The sequence below is a fragment of the Xenopus laevis genome, chromosome 6S, assembly GCF_017654675.1.
Source record: "Xenopus laevis strain J_2021 chromosome 6S, Xenopus_laevis_v10.1, whole genome shotgun sequence".
In the NCBI taxonomy this organism is placed as follows: domain Eukaryota; kingdom Metazoa; phylum Chordata; class Amphibia; order Anura; family Pipidae; genus Xenopus; species Xenopus laevis.
Window position 1 is genome coordinate 37,958,601 of NC_054382.1, and position 25,289 is coordinate 37,983,889.

Sequence of the window (25,289 nt, forward strand, 5' to 3'; positions counted from 1 at the left end):
GATTTACATGCTTGTATTTACTCTTATATAAGTATAAATATATTTACTTTAAACCACTTTATACTGAATGATTCAGTATATAAATAAAAACTGGGTAAATAGATAGGCTGTGCAAAATAAAAAAAAATTAATATAATTAGCTAACCAAAAATGTAATATGTAAAGGTTGGAATGACTGGATGTGTAACATAACACTACTTCCAGCTTTGCAGCTCTCTTGTTTTCCACTGATTGGTTACCATGCAGTAACCAATCAATGACTTGAGGGGGGAATATAGGTCATACCTGTTGCTTTTGAATCTGAGCTGCATGCTAAGGATTGATTGCAAATTTACTGAACAGTTATGTCCCATGTGGCCCCCCTTCAAGTCGCTGACTAACTCAAAGTTAGAGAGCTGAAAAGCAGGACGTTGTGTTTTGTTATATTAGACATCTGCTCACTCCAGTCTTTATAGATGACATTTTGGCCAACTAACTATCCATTTTTTATTTTGCACAGCCTATCTAGCCAATCTTTAGTTTTACACTGAACTGTTCCTTTAGATGTATTGCTGTTTCTTCAGAAAACATTCTTATGCCATTCTTATTCTCAATGCCACATGCACATTTACAGTTTCAAAGGTACAATTGAAATTTACAGATGGAACTGGCAAAGACACAACTTTGCACTCTTTACATGGAAACTCAAAATGTATTAGTACCCTCCACATCATAGGAACCTTGTATACTCCACTTCATATACACTAGAATTTAGCATGTGGAGATGCCAATTTTAAAATTCTCCAGATATTTCTGGTTTGTTTCCTTCAAAAGGTTTACCATGATACAAGGGTAAATTCCTCTTTTGTACAACTATTAAAATGGCACTGGTAAAAATTACATTTTCATATTTATATAGACAGTGACTTGATGCTCCATTAAAACATCATCATTGCATTCTACAATAGCACTGTTTAGAGAGTGGTTATTGCATGTAGTTATCTGTCAAGCATTAGGCCACTTTGGTAGATTTTTTTTTTAAATGGTTCACTTTCTGATGGATAAACAGTGGTGCTTGAAAGTTTGTGAACCCTTTAAATTTTTTACATGAATGTGAAATAAAACATCATCTGGTTTTCAAACAAGTCCTAAAAGTAGAAAAATGTAGTTATACAAATGAAACAAAATATATTATATTTGGTTATGTATTTATTGAAAAAAAAATAAACCAATTACGTTTCTGCATGTGGCAAAAGTAATTGAATCCATAGTTTTATCATTTCATTTGAAGGTAAAATCAGAGGCTGGTGTTTTCAGTCAATGGTATGACAATCAGGTGAGAGCGAGACACCCTGTTTTATATTAAGAACAGGGATCCAGCAAAGCCTAGTCACATATACAACACATTTGTGAATGTGTATCATGGCTTGAACAAAGGAGGTTTCTAGCTCCACAAAGCTGCTTTTTGAGGCACACAGGGGTTTCATACTTCTTGGAACCATTTGGAAGATGTTTTTATATTATGATTATATATGGTCTGTTTTTGCATACTATAATGGAAACAAAAACATTTGAGGAGATTCAGTTCAAGTTCAATCAAATCATGAAGGTGTCTTCAAATTTTTTTGAATCCAATCCTTAACCCAGAACCCCTTTTTAAATTGTATTTCCTCAGCTGAAATTCTTGCTTCTTTGCTTTCTGGAAGTTAAATTAATATTGAAAGTATTCACTACACATTTTTTGGCAAGCAGACACACAAAAGCCAAACATCACAATATGTAAAAGTTGCTGCCATTGGACTCTCAAGGGATTAACAGTGCCATTTAGCAGTCTGATTCCTGTAGAAAACAACCGGTCTGAATTCATAATGCATGTTTGTAGGGTTAGGAATAATCATCTTGATTTGGTCTCTGGATCCAGTGAAAGGAAATCATAATGGCAATTTATGACATTCTTGACAATTCTGTGCCACCTACATCCTGACAACAGTCTGGGGAAGGGACTTGCTTAAGCACAATGCCCTAAACACCAATCAAGAGTCTAAGAAACTTATCTTGACCTACACAGATCCCTCACCTTAACCAACTGAAAACCTGGCATGAATTTGAAAGTCAATTGTGAGCCACTCCTAACATTATTATCCAATCTCCCCAATGTTCTTGTGAGCGAATGGAAGCAAATCCAAATCCAAAAAACAGTTACTTGATTTTTATTTCTGTTTTGTTATGATAATACACCACAAAAACAGCATATCAGCAATTATAACAAAAAATGTAAAACAATAAATAAAAAGCATAATTTTCAGATCAGTTTTGGATGTCCCCTAAAATAATTATGTTGTTGAGAAAACCTTTTTCAAACACATGTGAAAATCCTGTAACTGAGGAATCTTGACACATGTTTGTACTAATGCCAAAAAACATAGTCATATATACCAGGAATGAGCCTGTCTTTGGCCTGGTCAATTTTTGTAGTTATGCAATAAAAAAAACATATTTTTAGAAAATGGTTTGGTTTTAAATTGAGGAACTTGAGTGCTGTTGAAATAAGGGAGTGAGAATGCTTGTTTGGTTACATTCTTTGCAGAATAATACAGATTTAAACAGGCATCGGAAATATTGGGCCAGAAAAAATTCAGTGAGAAAAAAGGTTTATCAAGTGAAAACTCAATTTGAGATTCAATTTGAGATGCAATTCAATTCAGAAAAATGTATCTCATGATTTATCACGTGAAAACTCTGTTGAAGTCTATGGGAATAAAAAGTGGAACTGAATTTAGAGTAAAGTTTTTTCTCCTCTAATTGACTCTCAACTGAGTTTTCACGTGATAAACCATGAGATTTCTCACTGAATTGAATCTGGCCCTTTATCTGAAATGCTTGGGACAAGGGGATAATGGATCGTTCAGTCATCTGGATCACCATAAATATGGTTTATGCAGCTCAATTACCATCAAGTACCATTTTTCTAATACAGATAAAAAAGGAAATCATTTTTTTTTTTTAAAAAATTGCTTAAAATGCAGTTTATGTGAGATGGCCTTCCACCAATTTAAAGCTTTCTGGCTAATAAGTTTCTAGAAGGGAATCCCATACCTGCATAATAAAAGCTAGGCTTTTTGGGGGCAGCAACAAATAGGAGTGAATAAGATGAATGTACAGTATGTCTTTGTGTCTGTGCAGAATGCCATGTCTGTAGCCTTCCCAGTTTAGCCTGCTCCAGACTATAATAACTGAGTCTGTAAGTGAGGTGATAGCATTTTAGAAAACTTGCAGTTTAATTTAATTACATTTTATTTAATTTACATTAAAGAAGAGATATATTTAATCCATATTGGAGTCAAAATCAGCCTAATGAGTTTATTAAATGTTTAGGTGATTTTCTGGTGGATGTAAAGAATGACAATCCAAATTATGGAAAGATCCATTACCAGGAAAAACCCCAGGTCCCGAGCATTCTGGATAACGGGTCCCATACCTGTACTATGAGAAGTGAAGTTCTGCAATAAACTAACTGAAAAGATCATAATTGAATAAATAGTGGATAGCTTCAATAAATTGTTGTATCCCCTTTAGTTGTTTTTTGATGCTATACCTGTAGGTCAGCTTAATACTCAGTGGAACTCTTGACCTTGATTTATTTTGAGTTTTGATTGAACCTCAAATCTAAGGAGTAACACTGATAAATGTGGAATTACCATTATCTGTTAAGGCTGTCAAGACTAGATTCTGCTTGATACATAAGTTACATGAACTTTTGCCATTCTAAATAGCCTTGGGTATACACAGTAAGAAGTACTTATTTGGTGAGCTTGACAATAGAGGTCATAGCCTCTTTTAGCAACCCAGATAGTGTCAGTTGGGAAACAAATTGTTTTAGCGACATAAATTGGCAAATAAGTTGCCATCTCATTCAGTAGTTCCCAAATAGCATTGGCCTATGTATGAGCTTTAAGTCACTTCAGCCTGTAAATGGATGTGTTGCCTTCAGGCCACTATGAATAACAAAACCAGATCTTCATACTTAGAAAATTGTTCAGTATTCCATTATGTGGATGGATCATACCACCCCACCACGGAGTGAGAGACATACAGTTACATTTGGCCAGAGTACTGATGCCTGTAAGTCAGTGCTGTCCAACTTCTTTGGTAAAGAGGGACTGAAATCTTCTGGCCTACATGGTGGAGGGCCGATAATGGAAGCGAGTGTTGACTACTCCCCCTTTTAAACCACACCCATGTTATCTCAAGACCATGTCCACATGGTAACACACCAAAAAAAATGGTTGGTGTTCACTGCAGGGATATCACTCATCACTCATATGTGATATGATATGTGAAGTCATACCCTTGAATATACCATAAACCATACACTTAAATCCATATGCTGCCTCCTCCCCTGTGGATAACACCCCCCCCCCCAGCACATGATAAAACATCTTAGGGCCCCCTAACAACAATTTCCAAATGCTAACAAAAACCCCAAGAACAAACCCTACCAGGCTCATGTTCAACAGGGTACAGAGTATGTCAGGCAGAGTATGGCACACCCAGGGAGCATAGGGCAGGCAGAGTTTAGAACGCAAGGAGCATAGGGCAGGCAGATTGTGGCACACCCAGGGAGCATAGGGCAGGCAGAGTATGGCACACATGGGGAGCATATGGCAGGCAGAGTATGGCATACACAGGGAGCATAGGGTAGGCAGAGTATGGCACACATAGGGAGCATAGTGCAGGCAGAGTATGGAACACCCAGGGAGCATAGGGCAGGCAGAGTGTGGTACACACAGGGAGCATAGGGCAGGCAGAGTATGGTGCACACAGGGAGCATAGGACAGGCAGAGTATTGCACACACAGGGAGCATAGGGCAGGCAGAGTATGGTACACACAAGGAGCATAGGGCAGGCAGATCATGGCATACACAGGGACCATAGGGCAGGCAGAGTATGGCACAGTATGGCACACACAGGGAGCATAGGGAGGGCAGAGTATGGCACACATAGGTAGCCTAGTGCAGGCAGAGTATGGCACACCAAGGGAGAATAGGGCAGGCAGAGTATGGCAATTATAGGCAGCATAGGAAAGGCAGAGTATGGCACATACAGGGAGCATAGGGAAGGCAGAATAGAGAAGGAGACAGGAAAACTTATCAGGTGAACAAAGTGTACAGTTTCTGTTTGGGTCTGAGGTGTGAACAGTACGGGGCTTTAGGGGTGTGAACAATAGAGGTGTTACAGTTGAACGATGCCAGGGGGATTATAGGTGTGAACAATACAGGAGCTTAATGTCTGAATTTGAGGTTTAAACAATGCAGAGGCTAATTGATCTCAGTACTGATAACTTTTAAAGCTTACACAAGTTTAAGGAATCACAGCAGGCAGATTTTCATGTGAGGGCTACACAAGTGAAGTCGAGGGCTTGATGCGGCCCATGGGCCACCAGTTGGACAGCCCTGCTGAAAGTAATGCTGGGCTGGTTAAGGAGTCATTTCTGAAAGTAGAATAGGGAGCACACTACTCAACTGGTCTTGAACTACAGTTACCAGAATCAACTGACTGACTGATGTGAGCAATTATTGGGGCAATATTGGGGCCGGAGACTGAGCCACTGCAAAAGGAAGGAAACAGCACGTCTAGAGAAGGGCCTGGTACACATCCTGCATCCAGAGTTACTTTACTGCCTGTAGATTCATTGGCAGAGCTTTTGGTGGATCATATATTATGTAAAGTTCCATTAAACGTAATATACATAGTCCAGTTACTGATGGGAACTCCAGGAGTTGCCACATGGCTGTTATTATACCAGCCAGGTTTGTAAAAATTATACAGGTACTTGGTATAAATATGATTTATAGGATATAAATATAACAGTGATTGTAAGACCAACAACTCATGAGGCAGACTACATCTGTACTTGGCAAAATAAACAGAAATGTTATCAAAGTCTAGACATATGAATTTAGATCACAGGTTATCTCACAGTGTGATGGATTTTTAGGCAAGCAAAGAGTATAAATTGAGGTCAACTAATACATAGCAGAAATGCAATTTTGATTTTACTGTAGTCTCTTTTTATATAATATACATTTCTGCATTTTACTTCTATGTTGTGTTCCTAACTGGGGAAGAGGAAAAAGAATTGTAATTACTGGTTGAATGATGATACATCCTTGTTTTATTCAGAAAAATGATTAAAGTTCCGTAACAAACATCACTTGCTTTACATTCCAGTTTATACAGTAAGGTTTGACCAAAAGAGACAACTTGACAACCTATCTATCTAGGCAGGCACCATAGATTATATTTGGTGGTGTGACCAGGTTTTATTTAAATATGATGCTGGATAGCAAGATTTTGTTTGCCATTGCACATTCTTCTGGGATCAAAGAAAAGAACAGAACAGTCATTTCATATAATAAGTTAAATAGAATGTTTTGATTACTTGCTATTGTAGCCTAAAATTAGACTGCATTTAAGTACTTATTTTTTAGTAATCTCATTAAAATGCCCTGGAATGAAATTTTAAATCGTTATGTGTAAGCAACATATGCAACTACTTGGTTTCATAAAGCGAAAACTATCTCCCTGCAGCAAATGAGTAATTACGCTGACAAACAAGCAATACACAAGGCAATTCTATACTTACATTATATAGTTGGTTGTAATCTACAGCAAATTTTGTGGTATGAATAATATAGGCCTCTGAGCCATTAGAGAGGATGTAATAAAATTAGCTCTTTCCTGCAATAAAGCAAATTCTCCAGTGCACATAACACATTTTCTGTTCTTTATTTTATGGAGCAGAATATAATCTATAATACATAAATACATAAAAATATTTGTAACTGTGTCACTGTGGAAGCACCATGTGGTTGCAATGCAGACCTACCTAAAGCTGAACTAGTATCTTAGCTACCAACACTTGTATTGAAATTAACTGATTGGCTACTTGTTTAATTGCATATGGGAAAGAAACAACTATGCAGTGATACAGCTTCCATAAAGATCATCTTGCCATGAACTTAAAGTGCCACTAATACCAGGAAATGAAGATGCCCTTAATGAATGTACAGGTTTCATTCATTTAATCTGTCCTTTTTATGCTGTAAACTTATTGATTTGCATAATATTTTGTTGGCAAATGTATGATCATGTATTACATAAGAGCTATGGCAAATGTAGCATTCTGATCTCCTCGTCTTCTGGCAGTGATCAAAATGCTGGTACATGACTCAGCTGGGCTTTTCTGGAACAACATTGGGTCCATATTAATTACTTCCTCAATGTGTATAGGAATATACATTGATGAACTAATTAATATGGACCTGATGTTCTGCTAAGCATGGCAATCAAATATTTTATTTATACTGTCCTTTTAGTTTTTCAGTTTACATGTAATTCAAAAAGTCTATTTTCATATGAACTAATGAATCACTATTTTACACAATGCTGTTTTATAATATACTGTACGAATGTAATTGTTCATGTTCAATTTTAGGTTGGCTCCATGAGCTTGGAAAAAGACTGGAATCTCCTTTCCATGGCAATTATACACAAGGAGGTCCCACTCTCAGAAGTACCTACATTGCTTCCCTATATTTCACTCTTAGCAGTCTAACCAGTGTTGGGTTTGGAAATGTTTCAGCTAACACTGATGTAGAAAAGATCTTCTCAATTTGCATCATGCTGATTGGAGGTAAGTATGCAACATTTTCTTTAGTTAAATATTGTCTTTTTATCATTCCATTATTAAATAAATTGAAGGATGTCAAGAACAGATCTGGGCCTTCTTATATCACCTTCCTCTTCTTAAAAGCTAAAAAGATAAAAGCTGATAATAATACTAATACCCATAATTTTGTCACTTGGTGATATACTGTACATTAAATTATGTGAGTTTTCACACTTGAAAAGTTATACTTTTTTTTTCAATCTAGCGCAGGGCCAGAAATGCAAGCTATCTATCACATCTCTTTGTTTATGAAACCATTGTAATTCATTGGCAACTAAACTGAACAAATAATTGGCCAGGAGAATTTTTCTGCAGTTATAGTCTTCTCATAACTATATAAGAGGAAGTAAACCAGATCTTTAATGACTTCTAATTGTACAATTTCCTTTTCTTTTTTCATAATAGAGAAGACCTATGGCATAGAATGGGGGAAAATCAATTTTATAAATTGCTTAACTGCTAATAACAGTTTCAGAAACTAGAATACTGTGAAGATGAAAGAACACCTAATTAAAATGCCTTAAATTATCTCATTGTCATTTCTGAGACATTTCCATTCAACACATTTCGCTCCTGTTACCTATTTTAGAAGAAAAGTTTCATTAAAACTGTATTTGATTTGGTTTGATACTATTGCATATTTGTTTTTAAATCTTTTGAGAAAAAAAAACACTTTAAAAAAAAAAATTGTTAGGAACATTATTTTGTGTGAATTATAAATAAAGCTTTTTTATGTTGAAGTATATATTTTATTATATATATTTATTGATATATTTCTCTTGATGTCTATTTATAGCCTTGATGCATGCTTTAGTGTTTGGCAACGTTACTGCTATCATACAGCGCATGTACTCCAGATGGTCTCTTTATCATACAAGAACTAAAGATCTGAAAGATTTTATACGGGTACATCATCTACCACAACAACTGAAGCAAAGAATGCTTGAATATTTTCAAACCAACTGGTCAGTCAATAATGGAATAGATTCTCATGAGGTAACCACATATGCTTTCTTGAATATGTAAAAGCCTTTTTTTCTTTTTATTATAGTAACATGGTCAATATTAAATCTGTCTGTAAGGGGAATTTATTGAAATGAAGCTATATTATGGGAGCTGAGACTTCCAACATTACAAGAAATTGTAGTAAGCATTGAATTTCTATAGCTCTCATCATCTGTCTAGTTCATGATATTTATAAAATATCTTACATATACAGGCTGCAATATTTTGTTTCAAATATTATTACATTAAAAACAGATTTAGACCATCTTAAAATGTTCAGCCTTTTCTAAAATATGTCCTTTTATTTTTGCATTATAAAAAAAACCCCAACTGAAATGTTAATATAAAGACATTGCAGCTACTCCCCGTATAAACAAATTAGTCTGGATAGCCTCTGTACTCCTTATTAATAAGGCATTCTCTTGTCTTAATACTTTCTGTAGCACCTATTTGGCGGTATTTCGTCAAATACCCACTAGCAGGGTAGAACATTGGCTACATGCGACTTGAACAACAGGGTCAGGGCCTTCGCCATGTGGAAGTGTTCCCTCTATATTGTAGTGCAACTACATCCCCCAGGCTACTGTGCATACAACAAAAGACTTGGGCGCCAAGAGGTTCTTAATAAAACAGGAACAAGATTTATAACTATGCACGAGGCAAGTGACATCAGGTTTAGTACTCACGCAGGAGTTGAGGCAACAGCATATAGAGAGAGTTCACACAGATCTGCAGGCAGGCTCACCTAGAGCAGACACAGGCTGACACTCCCTGGGGACAGACTTGGCAGGTATCCCACTTCACCTCTGCGACATATTCCAGTAATAGTCTCTGGATCAACCTCACTCCTGATTCCCTCTCCGCTGGGATCCCTATACTACAGGCAATATGGCCTGGGAGAGATACCTCCAATCTATCACTCCTGCGTCGGAGCTCAGAATGGCTCTTTCTCTCTAACCTCTCTGCCTTTCTCTCCTAGAGAGACTATGACAAGTCTGCCCTAGTATATCTATTCCTCATTCACGGGGTTTTCTGGTACCCGACTTGGACTCATGCCTTCTTCTGGGCCTAACTGTACCCAACCCATCTGAGCACACCCAGCTGGATCACCATTCAGAGGCAAAAGAGGAAGTGGCCACTCCCTACAAACACTATATAGCAGTGTAGCAGGGGAGTGTCATTACACCTCTCAGCCAATAATGCTAAAGGTTATTCTACTACAGGGTCTCTTACCCAATAACCCAAAGAAAGAATGAAAAGATTAACTCTCTATAGGGCATATTAACCCTATAGGGCCCTACATTTCCATAGCCCTGCCCAGGTCTTTAATTATGTAAGTTTATGGGTATTCAAGGTATAACTCTCAAAAAACTAATAAAGATATCCCTTATAAACTAACTTTGCAGTTACATGTAAAGTAGATACCTTGGCTTACATTCCATTTAATGGTATAGTACCAAATGTAGAGAACTTAATACACAAAACTTTCTAATGCAAGTTTAGCCCTATTTACTGTATGCATATCATTCACTAGCTTCTGGTTTTAAATTAACAAACTTAAATAAATAAGATTTAAAATATGCCAGTAGTAAAGTTTTTGCTATGATATTCAGTGAAGAAATAAATAGGGAAATACCCTGCTATTAGTGTTAATTGAGAAATTTGAAAAAAAACTTCTAAATCACTAACACACTCCACACTATTTTAACTGTTATTCAGTAGAAGCAATCCTGCCCTTCCATGCAAACCCTACCCACTTACTCCCTATGCTACCAGTTAATCTCAAAATATAAAAATGCTGAATTTCCCAGAGAGTTTTGTAGGCATCATCTCATGCTGCTTTGGGTCTTCTTCTATTGGACATTGCTGCAGTAGCATGAATAGTCAAAGTAAATCTAGACAAGGAGTTTAGCATAGAGAGACACTTTTGAAAGCTTGATAAAGGGCTGGTTATGCCCGAAACGTTGCTTCATTTGCACAAATAAATTATTTTTTCACTATACCGGAGTGCTGCTGGAGTTTGTATCGGACTTTTGAAAGTGGTGGCCCCTATAGAACAGGATAGCTCAAAACAACAGTTTCAGAGCAATCGCACATGCAACTGCTTTGATAATTTATTGTTATTGTATTTCAAAAAATCCAGAATTAAATCAATCTATTTTTTATTGAAAATTGTTATCTAAGCATGATTATTAAAGGCTTCATCTCAAAATCTGAAATTTTATAGATAATGAAATTGCACTTCACGATCTCCCTCTCTGTTTCTCTTCTGTCGTAATCTACAAAGTCAGTTATTATGAAAGAAAGTTAGCCCTAATTCTTTACATGCAAAGGGTTGGAAGAGGCCCAGGTGCACCGCCTTGAGCCTTCAGCTAGGTGTTTGTGAAACGCAAGCTTCAGCAAAGTGTGAAACACAATAGGCTTCCTCCATGTGTAAACTTTTTGAATTTTTACATGTCTGTTGGGAGGACTGCTCTTTGAGTTCCTGCTCTACAACAATACTGTTAGCCCTAATCCTATTGTCTAGTCAAAGGAAACATGTACCAATTATGTATGTGACCTATTTGTCCTTTGTGAAGAAAGAGCCCTCCAAAAGTTTCCTACCACAGTTGTCAAACCAGCATGCCTGTAGTAACCTGACTAACAAAGGGCTCCATTTTTGAATAATGGCTCCACATTAGTTAAATGACAATCTCTTGACACTATGCCAAGACATTTGTAATTCTGTAAAACGGAATATTTGCCTGGCAAGTAGGGATATATTTGTTGTTGTGCTATAGATACATTTAGTAATATTTCCTAGCAGTCCCTAAACCACCCAAGACAAAAAGTTGTAATCTATAATAGCATATTCGCAAACCTATTAGTTTTTTTCTGGTTTGGCTACCTTACATTACTTTACTCTGCTCGAGTAAATGTCTGAAATTACTCATAATTACACTTGTGACACTTCATAAAATACACCAATTATATTTTTCTAAGTCCAAGTGAAATCCTTAACACAGTTGATCATTTCTTAAGTGTTTTGCATTAATTCTGGTTTTCCCTAAAGACAAAAACCTCAACCTTTTTTAATACCTCTTTCATTCCTAAAAACAGTATATAAATTCACAGTCCAGGCATGTTTTATTCACTCCGATCATAGTAATAATAATTATATAATCATTTTTTGTGGATGCAATTATCCACAGCTATCCCATACGGCCCATAAAGCCGGACCAATCCGCCAACGTGTGTGCCCTAGGGAACCTGGTCAGCTCCCTCGCCCAAGTGTGTGGATGAGTGCATACATGTGCAGTGACATCATGGAGAGCATGCAGAAACACGTGGCAACTACCTGGAGTGGAGGACCAAGGACTAGGGGTAGTGTAGACAAAGGAGTTACATGCCCAGTGCATTGCGCCCTAGGCACGTGCCTCTTTGGTCTACCCCTAGTTCAGGCCCCTGAAATAAAGTAATAATATAATAATATATCATTTGTTAATGATGTTCAGCCACTTATAGGCTTTATGTATTAAAGAAGTAGGCTAGAGGACACTTTGTTGGGTGGATTTATTAAAGCATTATAATAAAACATATGCTTATTTTATTTTGCGCATGAGTGTGCATTCAAGTGTGCATTAATTCAGTTCCTGTTTTTCCACAGCTTTTGAAAGCTTTTCCAGATGAGCTGCGCTCAGATATCACCATGTACTTGAACAAGGAGATCCTACAACTATCCCTTTTTGAAAGCGCTAGTCGCGGATGCCTCAGGTCTTTGTCTCTACATATCAAAACCTCCTTTTGTGCTCCTGGGGAGTACCTTTTACGGCAGGGAGATGCTTTGCAGGCAATTTATTTGGTGTGCTCAGGTTCTATGGAAGTGTTAAAGGACGGAATGGTGCTGGCAATTCTAGGTATAACAGCTTTTCAAAGGACTTTGTGAAAATCTTTGTTTCCTGAAAAATATATCATGTTCTTATGGCAGCGACACTATACGATCCTGTAAATGACAATATGTACTGCATACAGGATGCTGGTACAGCATTTACTATTTAGATTTATGGTAAATATTAAACAATTAATTTATTAATAAATGTGTCTTTTGAATGATTTTTATAAAATATTTTTACTGAACAGATATTATTTTTGTTTACAAAGTGTCCTGTTCAGAAATAACCTACATATGTAGCCCTGGCTTGCAAGGGACTATATACAAACAAACAGGGCCATGAATTGCACACATATTAACAGGGATATCGCCTTGGCATTTTTTAATACTGTGGGGGTTATTTATCAAAGAATTTTAGAGTAATGTGATTTTTTAAAACTCTAATAAATAAGATTTTATTCACAATTCGAATGGGGTTATTTATGAAAAAACGTGGACGTCCAAAATTCGATTGAACAGACCCAAAAATGCCAATTAAAATCAAATTGAGTTTTTCTCCAGACTTTTGACATTTTTTTCTCCCTTTGGAGTCTATGGGGCATCATTTTCAAAGCAAAACTTGGCAAAAATTTGACTCATCACTACTATAAACATCTCCAAATAGATCAAGGGATCTTTGCCATTGACTTCTTCATGAACTTGCCAGATTTTAGGTGGAGAATAGTCAAACTAGAATTGTTTCCAGGGTCGAGGCATGATAAATCTCACATTGTAATCCAAATTCAAGTTATTGGTTTTAAATTCGAATTTGTGAGTTTTACCAAAAAGAATTTTGAATTTGAATTTACCATTCGAACCTTAGTAAATCTGCCCCTGTGTGTAAAGAGAGCTATTTCACTGAAATAAGCACAGTTCTGCTGAAAAAGTAAGGGTATAGTAGCTCTTTAACAACAAAAACCCTTCAGGAAAGACAATCAACTGCATCTTATTGCCTTAATGATTGTGTTTTTAGTTTTGTATTTAAGTACATTGAAATACTCATGATACAACTGTGGTAACTCAATATTCTCTTGTATAGTACAGTTCAGGGAATTGGTGATTCTTAATCCTAAACTGCCCTGAGGTGTCCACTGTGATGCCCTCCCCCTTCTCACCGATCTTACCTTTGATGCATCACCGATCTTATCTGGAAATTCAGCTTTTAAAGTTACAAGGAGTGGCTTTTTTGCTGCCCCTGGTAACTTGTGGGGTACCTTGCTTTATGATGGGTGCGCCCCTGTCAGGGAATTAGAAATTACTAATACAATTAGGTTTGTAATTTTGGCTAAAATAACAAACAGTTCAGTAACTGCCTTGATCCATTGAAATGCCTTCAGGTACTGGTTGTTAAAACTGTGTTTTGCCAGTTAGTAAGTTGTTTTCAGTATATTTCTTTTTTCTTACAGGAAAAGGTGACCTTATTGGAGCAAACTTATCAATTAAAGATCAAGTCATCAAAACAAATGCAGATGTAAAGGCTCTGACCTACTGTGACCTCCAATGTATTATTCTTAAAGGCCTTTATGAAGTGTTGGACTTTTATCCTGAATATGCACATACATTTGTGGAACATATACAACAAGATCTTACCTACAATCTGAGGGAAGGCCATGAAAGTGATGTAAGTGCATTTGTAAGAAAAGTGAAAAACACTAAATAATCTTAGAGGCACTTATGCACTTAAAAGGCATGTAAAGGCAAAAAAATAAAATCCAATTTTTACTTTCTTTAATGAAAAATATACTTTAATTAAAAAATGTGTACCGTTTTTATTAGAAACCTGACTGTATGCAGTGAAATTCTCCCTTCATTTGCTGCTGTGGATAGGAATTGTCAGACAGTCCCTAACTGCTCTGCAGGGAAACAATCATACTTATGAACAGCAGGGGGAGCCCCCGTCTTACTTACCAGCCATGCAGAACTCAAGCAGCTTTGTTTATGACGATCCCTAAGCAGCCCAGACTACACTGAGCATGTGCACAGTCTTAGTCTTGCAAAGATGTTTAACAAAGTTACAAGATGGTGACCCCCTGTAGCTAACTTTGAAAACATAAATTATTTGTTTGATTAGGCTTGTGGTGCGGTAAGTTCATGTTTATATTTAGTATACAAAATACAGCATTTCTAGCCTTATTCTATTTTAGACTTTACATGCCTTTTAACACTAGCTCCAAAATAACCAGTTCTAAAAGTCACTGGCTGTTATTCTTCTAGCTGAAATTAGGAATACTGGTTTAAATGAGTACACATACTGTATCTCAGTCTATCCTATATTATATAGTGAATAAAGTACCCCCTCTTGTAAAATATAAGGATATTATAAGTTACCGAGGAGTTTCATGACCATATAAAAACACGAGGCTGAAGGCCGAGTGTTTTTATACAGGTCATGGAACTCCGAGGTAACTTCTAATATCCTCATATTTTGCAACTGGGGTACTTTATTTATTATAATACACAAGTTTAAGTGAGTCATGTGACGGAAATGACATCAGAACTCACCGTTTATAACTGATGACATCAGAACTCACCGTTTATAAGGATATAATTTACAGGATATTCATGGCTTTTGTGTATTATATAGCAATAAAGATGATGTTAATAGGGAATAGTCCAAATTCGATTCAAGAAATTCATCATGTACTGTCCCTTTAAGAATTTGAATTAGACTATTCGCCATCTAAAATCTGCCAAATTGGTGTTTTAGCCTATGGGGGACCTCCTACAATCAATTTGGAGTCGTTTGGGGAACTTTTGAAAATCAAATTTTTAGAAAATCGAGTTTGCGGATCGATTCTATTCACCCGAATGTACAAATTATTTTATACATTTCAATTGGAAGTTTTTTTTACAAATTTCGAATTTATGGAAGTTTATGGGAGTTTTTATAAACCATGTTGTGCCCCACTGTACCCCTCTGCTTTATATCCTATGCTCTATATGCACTTTTCACCCCAAACCCTGTACCCCATGAACAGCTTTTGCCTTTAATGTTACATCACTAATATTGATTACATTTTCCAAATCCTTGTTTCACAATAAATTGTAATGTAGTCTTTAAAACCCAATTTTTTCTATGCATCTACATAAGAATTATCATCTAACATCTAGAGATATATAATCCATTCCTAAAATAATAAAATGCCCTTTCCATTCCAGGTTATTACATGTTTTACACTAAATTAACATCCTAGGAGAAAGCAAATCAGGCTCGTGGGATCACTACTTAGAACTGTCATTCTGTAATGTATAATGAAGTCTGAAGGGAAAATATAACGCTGATTCAGATGAATGTTTTGCCTTCTTTTAACATCAATAAATGTCAGATCTTTAGAAAGAGCTTGTTTAAAGAGTTGGGGAGTTATGGTTTCAGGGAAGACAATTCTCTTCAATATAGAAACAGAGCTCATTATTTTCTTCATTGTGTATAGCTGTGTGTTAAGATTTGATTTATACTTTGAAATATAAGATACAAGAGACTTGTTCAGTGGCGTAACTAGATGTTACTGGGCCCCACAACAAATTCATTTTAGGGCCCCAACATATCCATAAGTTGCCCTTTTTTACAAATATAAGTTTAAATTGCTCATTAATTAGGGCCTCATGGGCCCCCCTATACTGCCTGGGCCCCCCTGAGGCCACAGGGTCTGCTTCCTCTGTAGTTATGCCCCTGGACTTGTTTAGTTTTAATTAAACCTATACCCTGGGAATAAATTGAATTGGACTATTTGCCACTTAAAACCTGCAGAGTTCATGTATAAGTCAATGGGAGAGGTCCAGTTACCCATTTGAAGGTCTTATTAGCCTTCCTGAGATTTGATTTTTTTCCGGAGAAAAAACTCGATTTGAGTTTTCGGTTTGGTAATATTTGTTCAAGTTTTATATATTCTATTTTTTTCTTAAATAACCTCCCATTCATATTTCGAGTATATTCGAATTTATTAGAGTTAAAAAAACTAACATGAATTCGAAATTCAACCTTTGATAAATGGGCCTCCCCGAGTATTTTTAAAAATTATATGGGAATCCATAGCCCTACATCTGAGGACATTTACCTCTTTACGTGTATTTGATACTAAAGATTCTTTTTAGAACTACATAGAAAATTCCCTGAGAAATGTGCTAGGCTGGGTTAGATGTTATTAGAAAGAAAGTAAGTTCAAGGATGCCATCCTTTCCAATACTCTTAGTTTCAGAAGAGCAGAGAGAAAAATACCTACAATGGTAAGGTTGGATGGTTTACTGAAGTTAAAAAAGAGTAAAACCCCTCTCTGTCTAGTTGCCGACCAATTATTAATACCACGTTAATTGCCAATATAAACCCCCCTCTCTGTCTAGTTGCCGACCAATTATTAATACCACGTTAATTGCCAATATAAACCCCCCTCTCTGTCTAGTTGCCGACCAATTATTAATACCACGTTAATTGCCATTTGCCAATATCTATATTGGCAATTAACGTGGTATTAATAATTGGTCGGCAACTAGACAGAGAGGGGTTTTACTCTTTTTTAACTTCAGTAAATACATGATCAGGTAATTATACCTCTCGTTAAAGTGACGTTGTAATTTAATTAGGGGGTACAAAACAAATCTCGCTTTTTCACACAAGGTTGGATGGTTTGTGAAACAAATAAAGCAGGATACCAAACCAGATGAAGAAAGGATAAAAAGACAACAAAATCTGCAAGGGAAAATGCATAATATAGGATATACTGTACAAATTGTAATTGTAATTGTTGACCGTTAGTGGCTTACGGTATGAACATCACAATACAATCTCATCTTATTCAATTCACCAAGCTCAAGTGTTTAGGGATGCTGATGACCCATTGGGACACTTTTAAAACAGTTTTTATGTACTTTGTGTTTGTGTTTAAACAAGAAGTTCTTATGATTTTATATGTAAGAGAATATTCTGTGAAAGGCATTCCTCTGTGCAAACATTAGGCAGAGAAGACACTGTGTATTTAATTTTGTATGATTTGATTTACATCTAGAAACCACAGAAATGGAACAATCATGAATGAAAAAATGGCAATTGAGAAAGAATCTCCTAGTATTTTACGACACGTATGTCTCACTTCAGTTTCCCAAGGGTCCTGGTGTAAAAATCAGGACAGAGGATACCCCAGGGCTATTCATATAGCAGTGCAGTGTCACATTTTCCAGCGTTATCCTCTTTTTTTTTGTATCTGTAATGGTTATGCTACCAGATGTACAAATTCATTTAGATGTCAACTTTTTAATAGAAATGATAGATGATAGAAACTGTGATTCTGCTTGTAACCAGGTAAGGCAGGGACTCATGCCCTTGATCTCAATTTGAATTGTCGTCACAGAGGAGTTACCTGCCCTTCAATAGGCTTTAGGGAGATTTTATGTTGTTGCTATATGCTTTTTTGGAATTTTTCTTTTCCCATTGGCACATGCAGCCTGTTTTAGCACTGTGCTAGGTATTTGACTAAGTTTTTGATATCCTTAACCTGCTTTATTAACTTTTACAGTCTAATTATAGAATAAGCTGAAACTAAACAGCACTTTATTCCATGCTGACTTGTCAGTCTAGGGAACATTTGCAAATGGCATTGAAGCTTAAAGTGGAGCTGTCACCTACACATAAAAAGCTGCATAGGTCTAAATTAAACATGAAATGCAAATAATTTTTTTCATTAAAACATCCATACCTATATAGGTGTTTAAATATCTGAGCTGTCAATCAAACATTATATGCCCTGCCTCTATGCCTGAGTCATAGAGGTGGGGCAGTCAATTACTTTCACTTTCCATTCATGCACTTCCTACATATTACTGCACTTCTTTCATTGCCCCTTCCCTCAACAGGCCCTATAATTATGTAGGACACTGTGTATGGGCATTAGGTTTCCCATTATCATGCTTACACAAGATTTTGGGGTGATACACAATTTTTCTTAATAACAGAGTCCACAAAATGGCTGCTGCCTGCTTTCTGTGATAGTGTTATTCCAAGACTCAAGGAAACACAATTTAAATAATTAATATAGTGTAAGTAAAGTTTATTTTGCTCAACTAGCATTACAGAAAATAATTTGTAATTGTTTCTTAGGGTGACAGGTCCCCTTTAATGTAAAATGTATTTCTCCATGTAAGTAAATCTACACCTGAATGTATAATAGTGCAATTGGTTGGTGGAATAGTAAAACCTGAATACCAGCAGAAGTAACAATTGCACTGAACATTCAAGCAATAAGTGCACCATGGTACAAAGCAAAATGGGGAACCAGATCTGGTTATGGGGAGAAGGGCTGAAAGGAGCCAAAAAAGCCCTTAGCTAGCAATTATATGCAAAGTGATGCCTTCTGGAATCAGAAGGTATTTACTTGCCTCATGCCATACACACAGCACTGCCTCAATACACCATATCTGGCTCCCCATTTTGCTACTCTCTAAGTCCTACCTCTCAGAAGCCATGTTCCAATATCTTGCACTGATGAGATCTAACAAGATCGAAACAGGCTGTCTGCAAGTTTGGATATATGGCTCTGAACCATTAGGCTGTATCTGTGCTATAAACCAGCGGTTCTGGATGCATAGTTGGCCAAAGGGACACAATGGAGTGATTTGAATGTCTCCGCCCATGATGCCTTATGGGAGAATTAAAACTCTAATTTTTGGTATCTAGGCAGTGCTGTGTGTATAGCATGAGGCAAGTAAATACCTTCTGATTCCAGAAGGCATCACTTTACATGGTATAAAGCAGTGATGCCCAACCAGTGTCTCATGAGCAACATGTTGCTCACCAACCCCTTGGATTTTGCTCCCAATGGCCTCAAAGCAAATGCTTATTTATAAATTCCAGGCATGGAGGCAAGTTTTAGTTGTATAAAAAACAGCTGTAGGCTACCAGTCCACATAGGGGCTACGAATAGCCAATAATGGCCCTAATTTGTTACCCTCAGGGACTTTTTGTGTTGCTCCTCAACTCTTTTTACATATGAATATGGCTCACATTTAAAAAATATAGAGGGATCCCTAGTATAGAGCGTCTCCACTTGAGCTGAAATGTAACATTAATCAAAATGCCACATAGAGACTCCAATGTAGTGATGTGTACAGTTTGCCTAGCACTGAATTTGTTCCCCCATATAGAGCAATACATGTGAATCCATGCCTCTCAGATCCTCAAACTCACTATGAATATGCCTAGTGTGGGGGAGGAATACAGTATGTGGAATGTGTCCAAAAGATAGGAATAAAAAGAGCCAGTAATTGATAGGCGGAAATAAGTGGTGCAGCAAATTTAAAGCTATCAAGGGCTGTCTTAGCACAAATAAAATGATGGATTTGTAAAGCACAAAAGCCTGCAATCAGCACATTTCATATCAGTATCTCTGATAATAAGCTGAATATAAAGCAGTAAAGAGAGGTGCAGAACCATATTAGAGCCCGCAATCATATAACACAGAATTATTTCTTGCTCTTTCAATTGCAATAGACATTTTAGGTTCAAACTAATCAAGTTGGTTCTGGCAGCTCCCATTAGTGTAGTTTAGAGCAATTTGCTCAGTATATGTAGAATATAATGCAAATCTGATGAAATGCATTTGAAGGAATGTTAAAAGTGTGTCATAATGTATGTAATGTATGTGTTATATAAGTAACATATGCCATATACTGATTGCAACTACTATGCAAAATATGTGGCCTAGGTTTGCCCCGACTGGGACTTTATTGTAACTTATAAATATTAAACTGTACATGTTGATAGGATAATGCGTTATGCTATGCTATCTACCATCAGCATCTTTACACGCACATGTATCAAATGATAGAATTTTCTGAACAGCTTCATTTCGATAAGATATACTGACGTTAGGTTTTTTGTTTGTTTGTTTGTTTTCCTTGTTTAGAGAATGTCAAGACTCTCCTGCAAGTCAACATTATCACAGGTACAGTGCATTTTACAGTTATTATTTATAGCACAAAGGTTTAACCAACATGGTTTATGACATTACTGCAATCCTGTTTTAAGCCAATAGCCCTTTGATCCCATATAATGTACAGCATACAGCACAGAGCTTTTTACCTCTCTATCATGTACATGTGTGTAAGCATGAAATCATGCTATGACTTCTATGGCACAGGTAATGGTTTTCAGTTGGTGTGTCCCACCTGATGGAAAAATGTACCATTCCATAGTGTGAACAATAAATCTTTAAAACCGGTGCATTTTAACATACATAGGTTAGAGGTAAAACTTTACTTTAATTATTCTATCCAGAATATGCCAGTGTCACCATACTTTACTCTCATATTAAGGGGGTTTCTTAAATCAGTCCTCTTAAAGGAAAAGCAAACCCTAAAATTAAAAAACACCTACCCCTACCCTACATAGACCTCCTCCCTCCCAGCCTGGTTGCTACCCCGGGCGCCATCCTCAGCAGCTTTGGTAATCTTCGGATCTTCTCCCGGCGCTTCAGCAATTTCAATGAGTTTCAGTGCATGCGCAGTTGCCACGAAACAGAAAATGATCTAATCCTGCATGCACCGATAAGGCACTTACTTCCTGAACATTACCGAAGAGAAGAAGATGGCACCCATGAACCCCGCTAGACAGAATCTGCACTGAGGGGTGAGTTAAGACTTAGGGGCATTTTCCTGGGGTAGCAGCTAGGCTGGGGGGGGAGGAAGGAGGGGGGTCTATGTAGGGTAGGGGTTTTCTAACTTTAGGGTTTGCTTCTCCTTTAAGGTGGTTGTTCACCTTTGAGTTAACTTTTAGTATGATGTAAAGAGTGATATTCTGAGACAAATTACACTTGATTTTAATTTTTTATTATTTGTGGTTTTTGAGTTATTTCGGTTTTTATTCAGCTGTATCAGCAATCTGGTTGCTAGGGTCCATATTACCCTAGCAACCATGCATTGATTTTAATTAGAGACTGGAATATGAACAGGAGAGGCCTTGAATATAAAGATGAGTAATACAAAGTAGCAAAAACAATACATTGGTAGCCTTACAGGGTATTTGCTTTTAAGATGGGGTAAGTGATCCCCATTTGATTTTGATGTCTGCCAGTCTGGGACACTGCAACACTACCATATTTCAGCTGCAATAACTTGGCAAACTCTTCTTTTTAATCTTATGGAACAGCTGCAAATCTCTTTATATATTTTTTCACATTATTTCTGAACTTTCAGCAGTAGAAGATGAAATAATGGCTTTCTTATATTATAAAACCATCCAAATGCAAGGAAAATAAGAAAATCACCCATGAGACCTCATTATTTCATGTGTATTATACCAGATGGTTTTGAATGCATTTTCTAAAAGCATAGGATATGTGAAGAATCCTGTTGTCTGTCTGCCCTTATCTGTAAGTTGCATTACATTTGTTATATATCATCCCAATTGTACATGCCATTCTCTTTAACAAATGTAAAAATTGCCCCTTTCTGAAAACATTCACTTGGGCACCAACAATGTGTGTTCTTTGAAATCTCGTATATATTGCTTGATAAAAGTAGTCCATTTAAGGCCTTTTTATAGCAGAAATATCTGGTGAGCCTGACCCCAAAATATTGATGGAGAGTTTCTTGAATCAGAAAATACTGTTTGTTAAAGTTTTGACCTCTTGCTACAATGGTGTCAAATCAATCACTGCCAACTTTCTTGCTAATGAAACCCAATGACTTCAACTGCCCTTACAGTAAGGAAACCATCCGTATGCTTAGTGTGAAACTCATTTATTCAAGTTTGAAGAATGCGATCAGGATTTCCTTGGAAATAAATTATTGTTACATAAATTATTAAACCAAACTTGTATGGTTACATTTAGAAGACACTGCTTAGGCAACTTTTTATAGTTCAGAAAGCACAGCATACTTTTTACAATCTACACCTAACTAGGAATTTTTATACTGGCCCCTTGATTGTGACATCCTTTGTGGAAGCTGACATTTTGCAATTGAATAATCCAAGGTATCTGTGGAATTCTAGTAGTAGCTTCTGTTGGATAACCATCACAGTTAGTAAGGCACTATAAACATTTGGTATTTTTCACATGATCCTTCATCAGTGAACGATCTTGCAAAATGATTCTGAAAGGAAATAGCAGTTTCTCAATATATTTTCTTTTGCGTGGACACCCTGTAAACTGTTGTTAATAGTGATGGGCGAATTTATTCGCCAGGCGCGAATTCGCGGCGAATTTGCGCGATTCGCCGCCAGCGAATAAATTCGCGAAACTCCTGCGAAAATTCGCGGCAAAAATTCGCCTGCGTCAAAAAAAAATTTTTCCGAAAAACGGACGCCGGCGTCAACAACGGGCGCCGGCGTCGAAAAACGGGTCAAAAACGAGACGCCGGCGCCGTTTCGCTAATTTTTCGCCGTTTCGCGAATTTCGCGCGAAATTCGCAAATTTTTCGGCGAAGCGAAACGGCGCAAATTCGCCCATCACTAGTTGTTAACCCAAGGGTAGCACAGATGGTGTATCTTAATCAGTACCAAATGGAAAACTCTTGTTTTACTTTACTTAAAGGGGTACAGGTCCTGATGGGGGGGTATGGTTTTGGCAATCCCTTACTCCAACATTATTATCAGAAATTGAATTGCCTTTTTTATCTTGATTCATGAAAAAAATGCAAACATACACATAAAGGAGCAGATTGATCAAAAATGTGAGAGTCGTGCTCACCCACTTTCTATTCATTCCTATGGGATTTTTAGAAGCATATTTACCAATTGGTGAAAGGTAGAGTTGACCATTTGATAAATACACTTTTAAAAACACCATAAGGATGAATAGAAAGTGGGTGGATTTTTCTGTGTTAAACTCTAATCTCACATCAGTCTCAATCAATCTGCCTCAAAGGGTTGGGATTTATTAAAGAATAAAAGGCGCAAAAAGTTGCCAGAAAAAACTCACCATGTAAAAACTGGCAAATTTATATAGAAATCAGTGGTTCTCACTTTTCTGCAAAAAATCCCACAACCTTAAATAAGGTAGAGCTCGAGGTAAAAAAAAAGTAATGGACTTTTTGTCCATTTTTTTATACATTCGTGTTTTTTTCCATCTACCTTAAGAATATTCACATTGTTCCATTTACAGTACTTTCAAAAAGGCTTAAATGGGGGAATGCAATATGTTGTGTTTCATCACAGTGCGCAATTAAGATTCACAATGCAATAAAAGACTAACGAAGAATATTACATCGGCAGGCGAATTTTAATTCTCAATGTATTGCTCTTTGCGAATTTTATTATATTTTCCCAAAAATGTTTCAATAAATTAGGAAAATAAATGTCAATGACAATTCCCAGTGTCAATAGAGGCTCACTGGTCTTTACTTGCAAAGATTTTTTTCTGGTAACTTTAATTTTTGTTCCTTAAATAAATCCCAACTATTTGAGCTAACAAAAAACAAACCTTGTGTTTATATGTTTTTTTTTCCACTTCGCTTATTCTTGAATCCGCAACTTGTTTTTTAATAAATCTGTCCCTATCTGTTTATGAAACCTTGCCAGCATTGCTAAATTGTCACACTAATATAACAGACTTAGGGCTGAACTACACGGTGCACCTTCTTCAGATCCGACGCGCTGAGAGGAAGAGCATGCAGCGAGACCGATGCGACAAATATAGTGTAAGTAATAGAAATGTCGCACCTACAAACTGCTTGCATCTGACATGTCACAACTGTCGGATGCGAACGCCACACGTTGCATCTTCATCCGACAGTCGTGTCTTGTCAGATGCACGCAGTTCCTAGGTGTGGCATTACTTACATTATATTCAGTGCATCCATCTCATCGCATGCACTTCCTCTCAGCACGTCGGATCTGAAGAATGAGCACAGTGTAGTTCAGCCCTAAAACATCAGTAGTTGCTACCTGCTGATTTGTTGCTAAGGCATAATAGAACAAAACAAATGCAGAACAGTTGTAGTTATTACATAAATACCAATATCACTAGCATTTTGTCCTCACCAATAACATTCTCCATACATAACAAGCTCTGTTTCATCTAAAGAAGTCCATTCCAATAATGCAACTGTTACTCATATGTATATGCAGCATTCTCTGAGTACATAGTAAGCTATACCCACTCTGCTGTCTGTTTGACAGAAAATAAATGTGATGGTAGCCCTTATTTTGTGTTGCTTGCACCTAGGTGTTTCACTTTTATCTGCCTAGCTACATAGGCTGTCTAGAGTATGTGTTCTTAGCAACCAAGAGGTGATTGGCTTAAATTTTAGTTCCTTAAAGAAATAAATGGACTGTTCATAGTGAATATTTACAGAAGATTGACTAAGCTTTTGAAAATTAATTTTTCAATCTACTTGCAGTAGTCTTTGTCCCCATGGAGTTCATAACTCATCCAAACCAATTTGCATAAATAATAAGCAAATGCAGGCCAGTTCTTGACTTTATGATTATCTAGTATTTCCGATGGGAATTTTTGGTAATGAGACTATTTAAAATGTATGACCTTAAAGTCTTAATATCGGTCTTGTAGTTCTGCCTAATGAAAATGAGGTTAATTGCATGTTTTTGTTGTGCTGGAGAACAGTGTGAGCAAGAATGTATAACACTACACCAAAGAAGACCACAATCTCAATTCCTGAAATTGTTACTCTGTATATATATGTGTGTGTGTGCAGGTAAGATTAATGTAAAGCAAC

General features: G+C 36.7%; 1 protein-coding gene across 1 annotated transcript in view; it reads left to right on the forward strand.

Moving 5' to 3' along the window:
• Window positions 1–25,289, forward strand: part of LOC108719687 (potassium voltage-gated channel subfamily H member 8) — a 182,800-nt gene that overhangs the window by 145,891 nt on the left and 11,620 nt on the right. Inside the window, exons 9-13 of the mRNA XM_041567523.1 lie at window positions 7,478–7,675; window positions 8,508–8,707; window positions 12,363–12,612; window positions 14,033–14,247; window positions 20,519–20,557. Of these exons, the coding sequence (XP_041423457.1) occupies window positions 7,478–7,675; window positions 8,508–8,707; window positions 12,363–12,612; window positions 14,033–14,247; window positions 20,519–20,557 (902 nt within the window). The remainder of the gene's footprint in view (window positions 1–7,477; window positions 7,676–8,507; window positions 8,708–12,362; window positions 12,613–14,032; window positions 14,248–20,518; window positions 20,558–25,289) is intronic.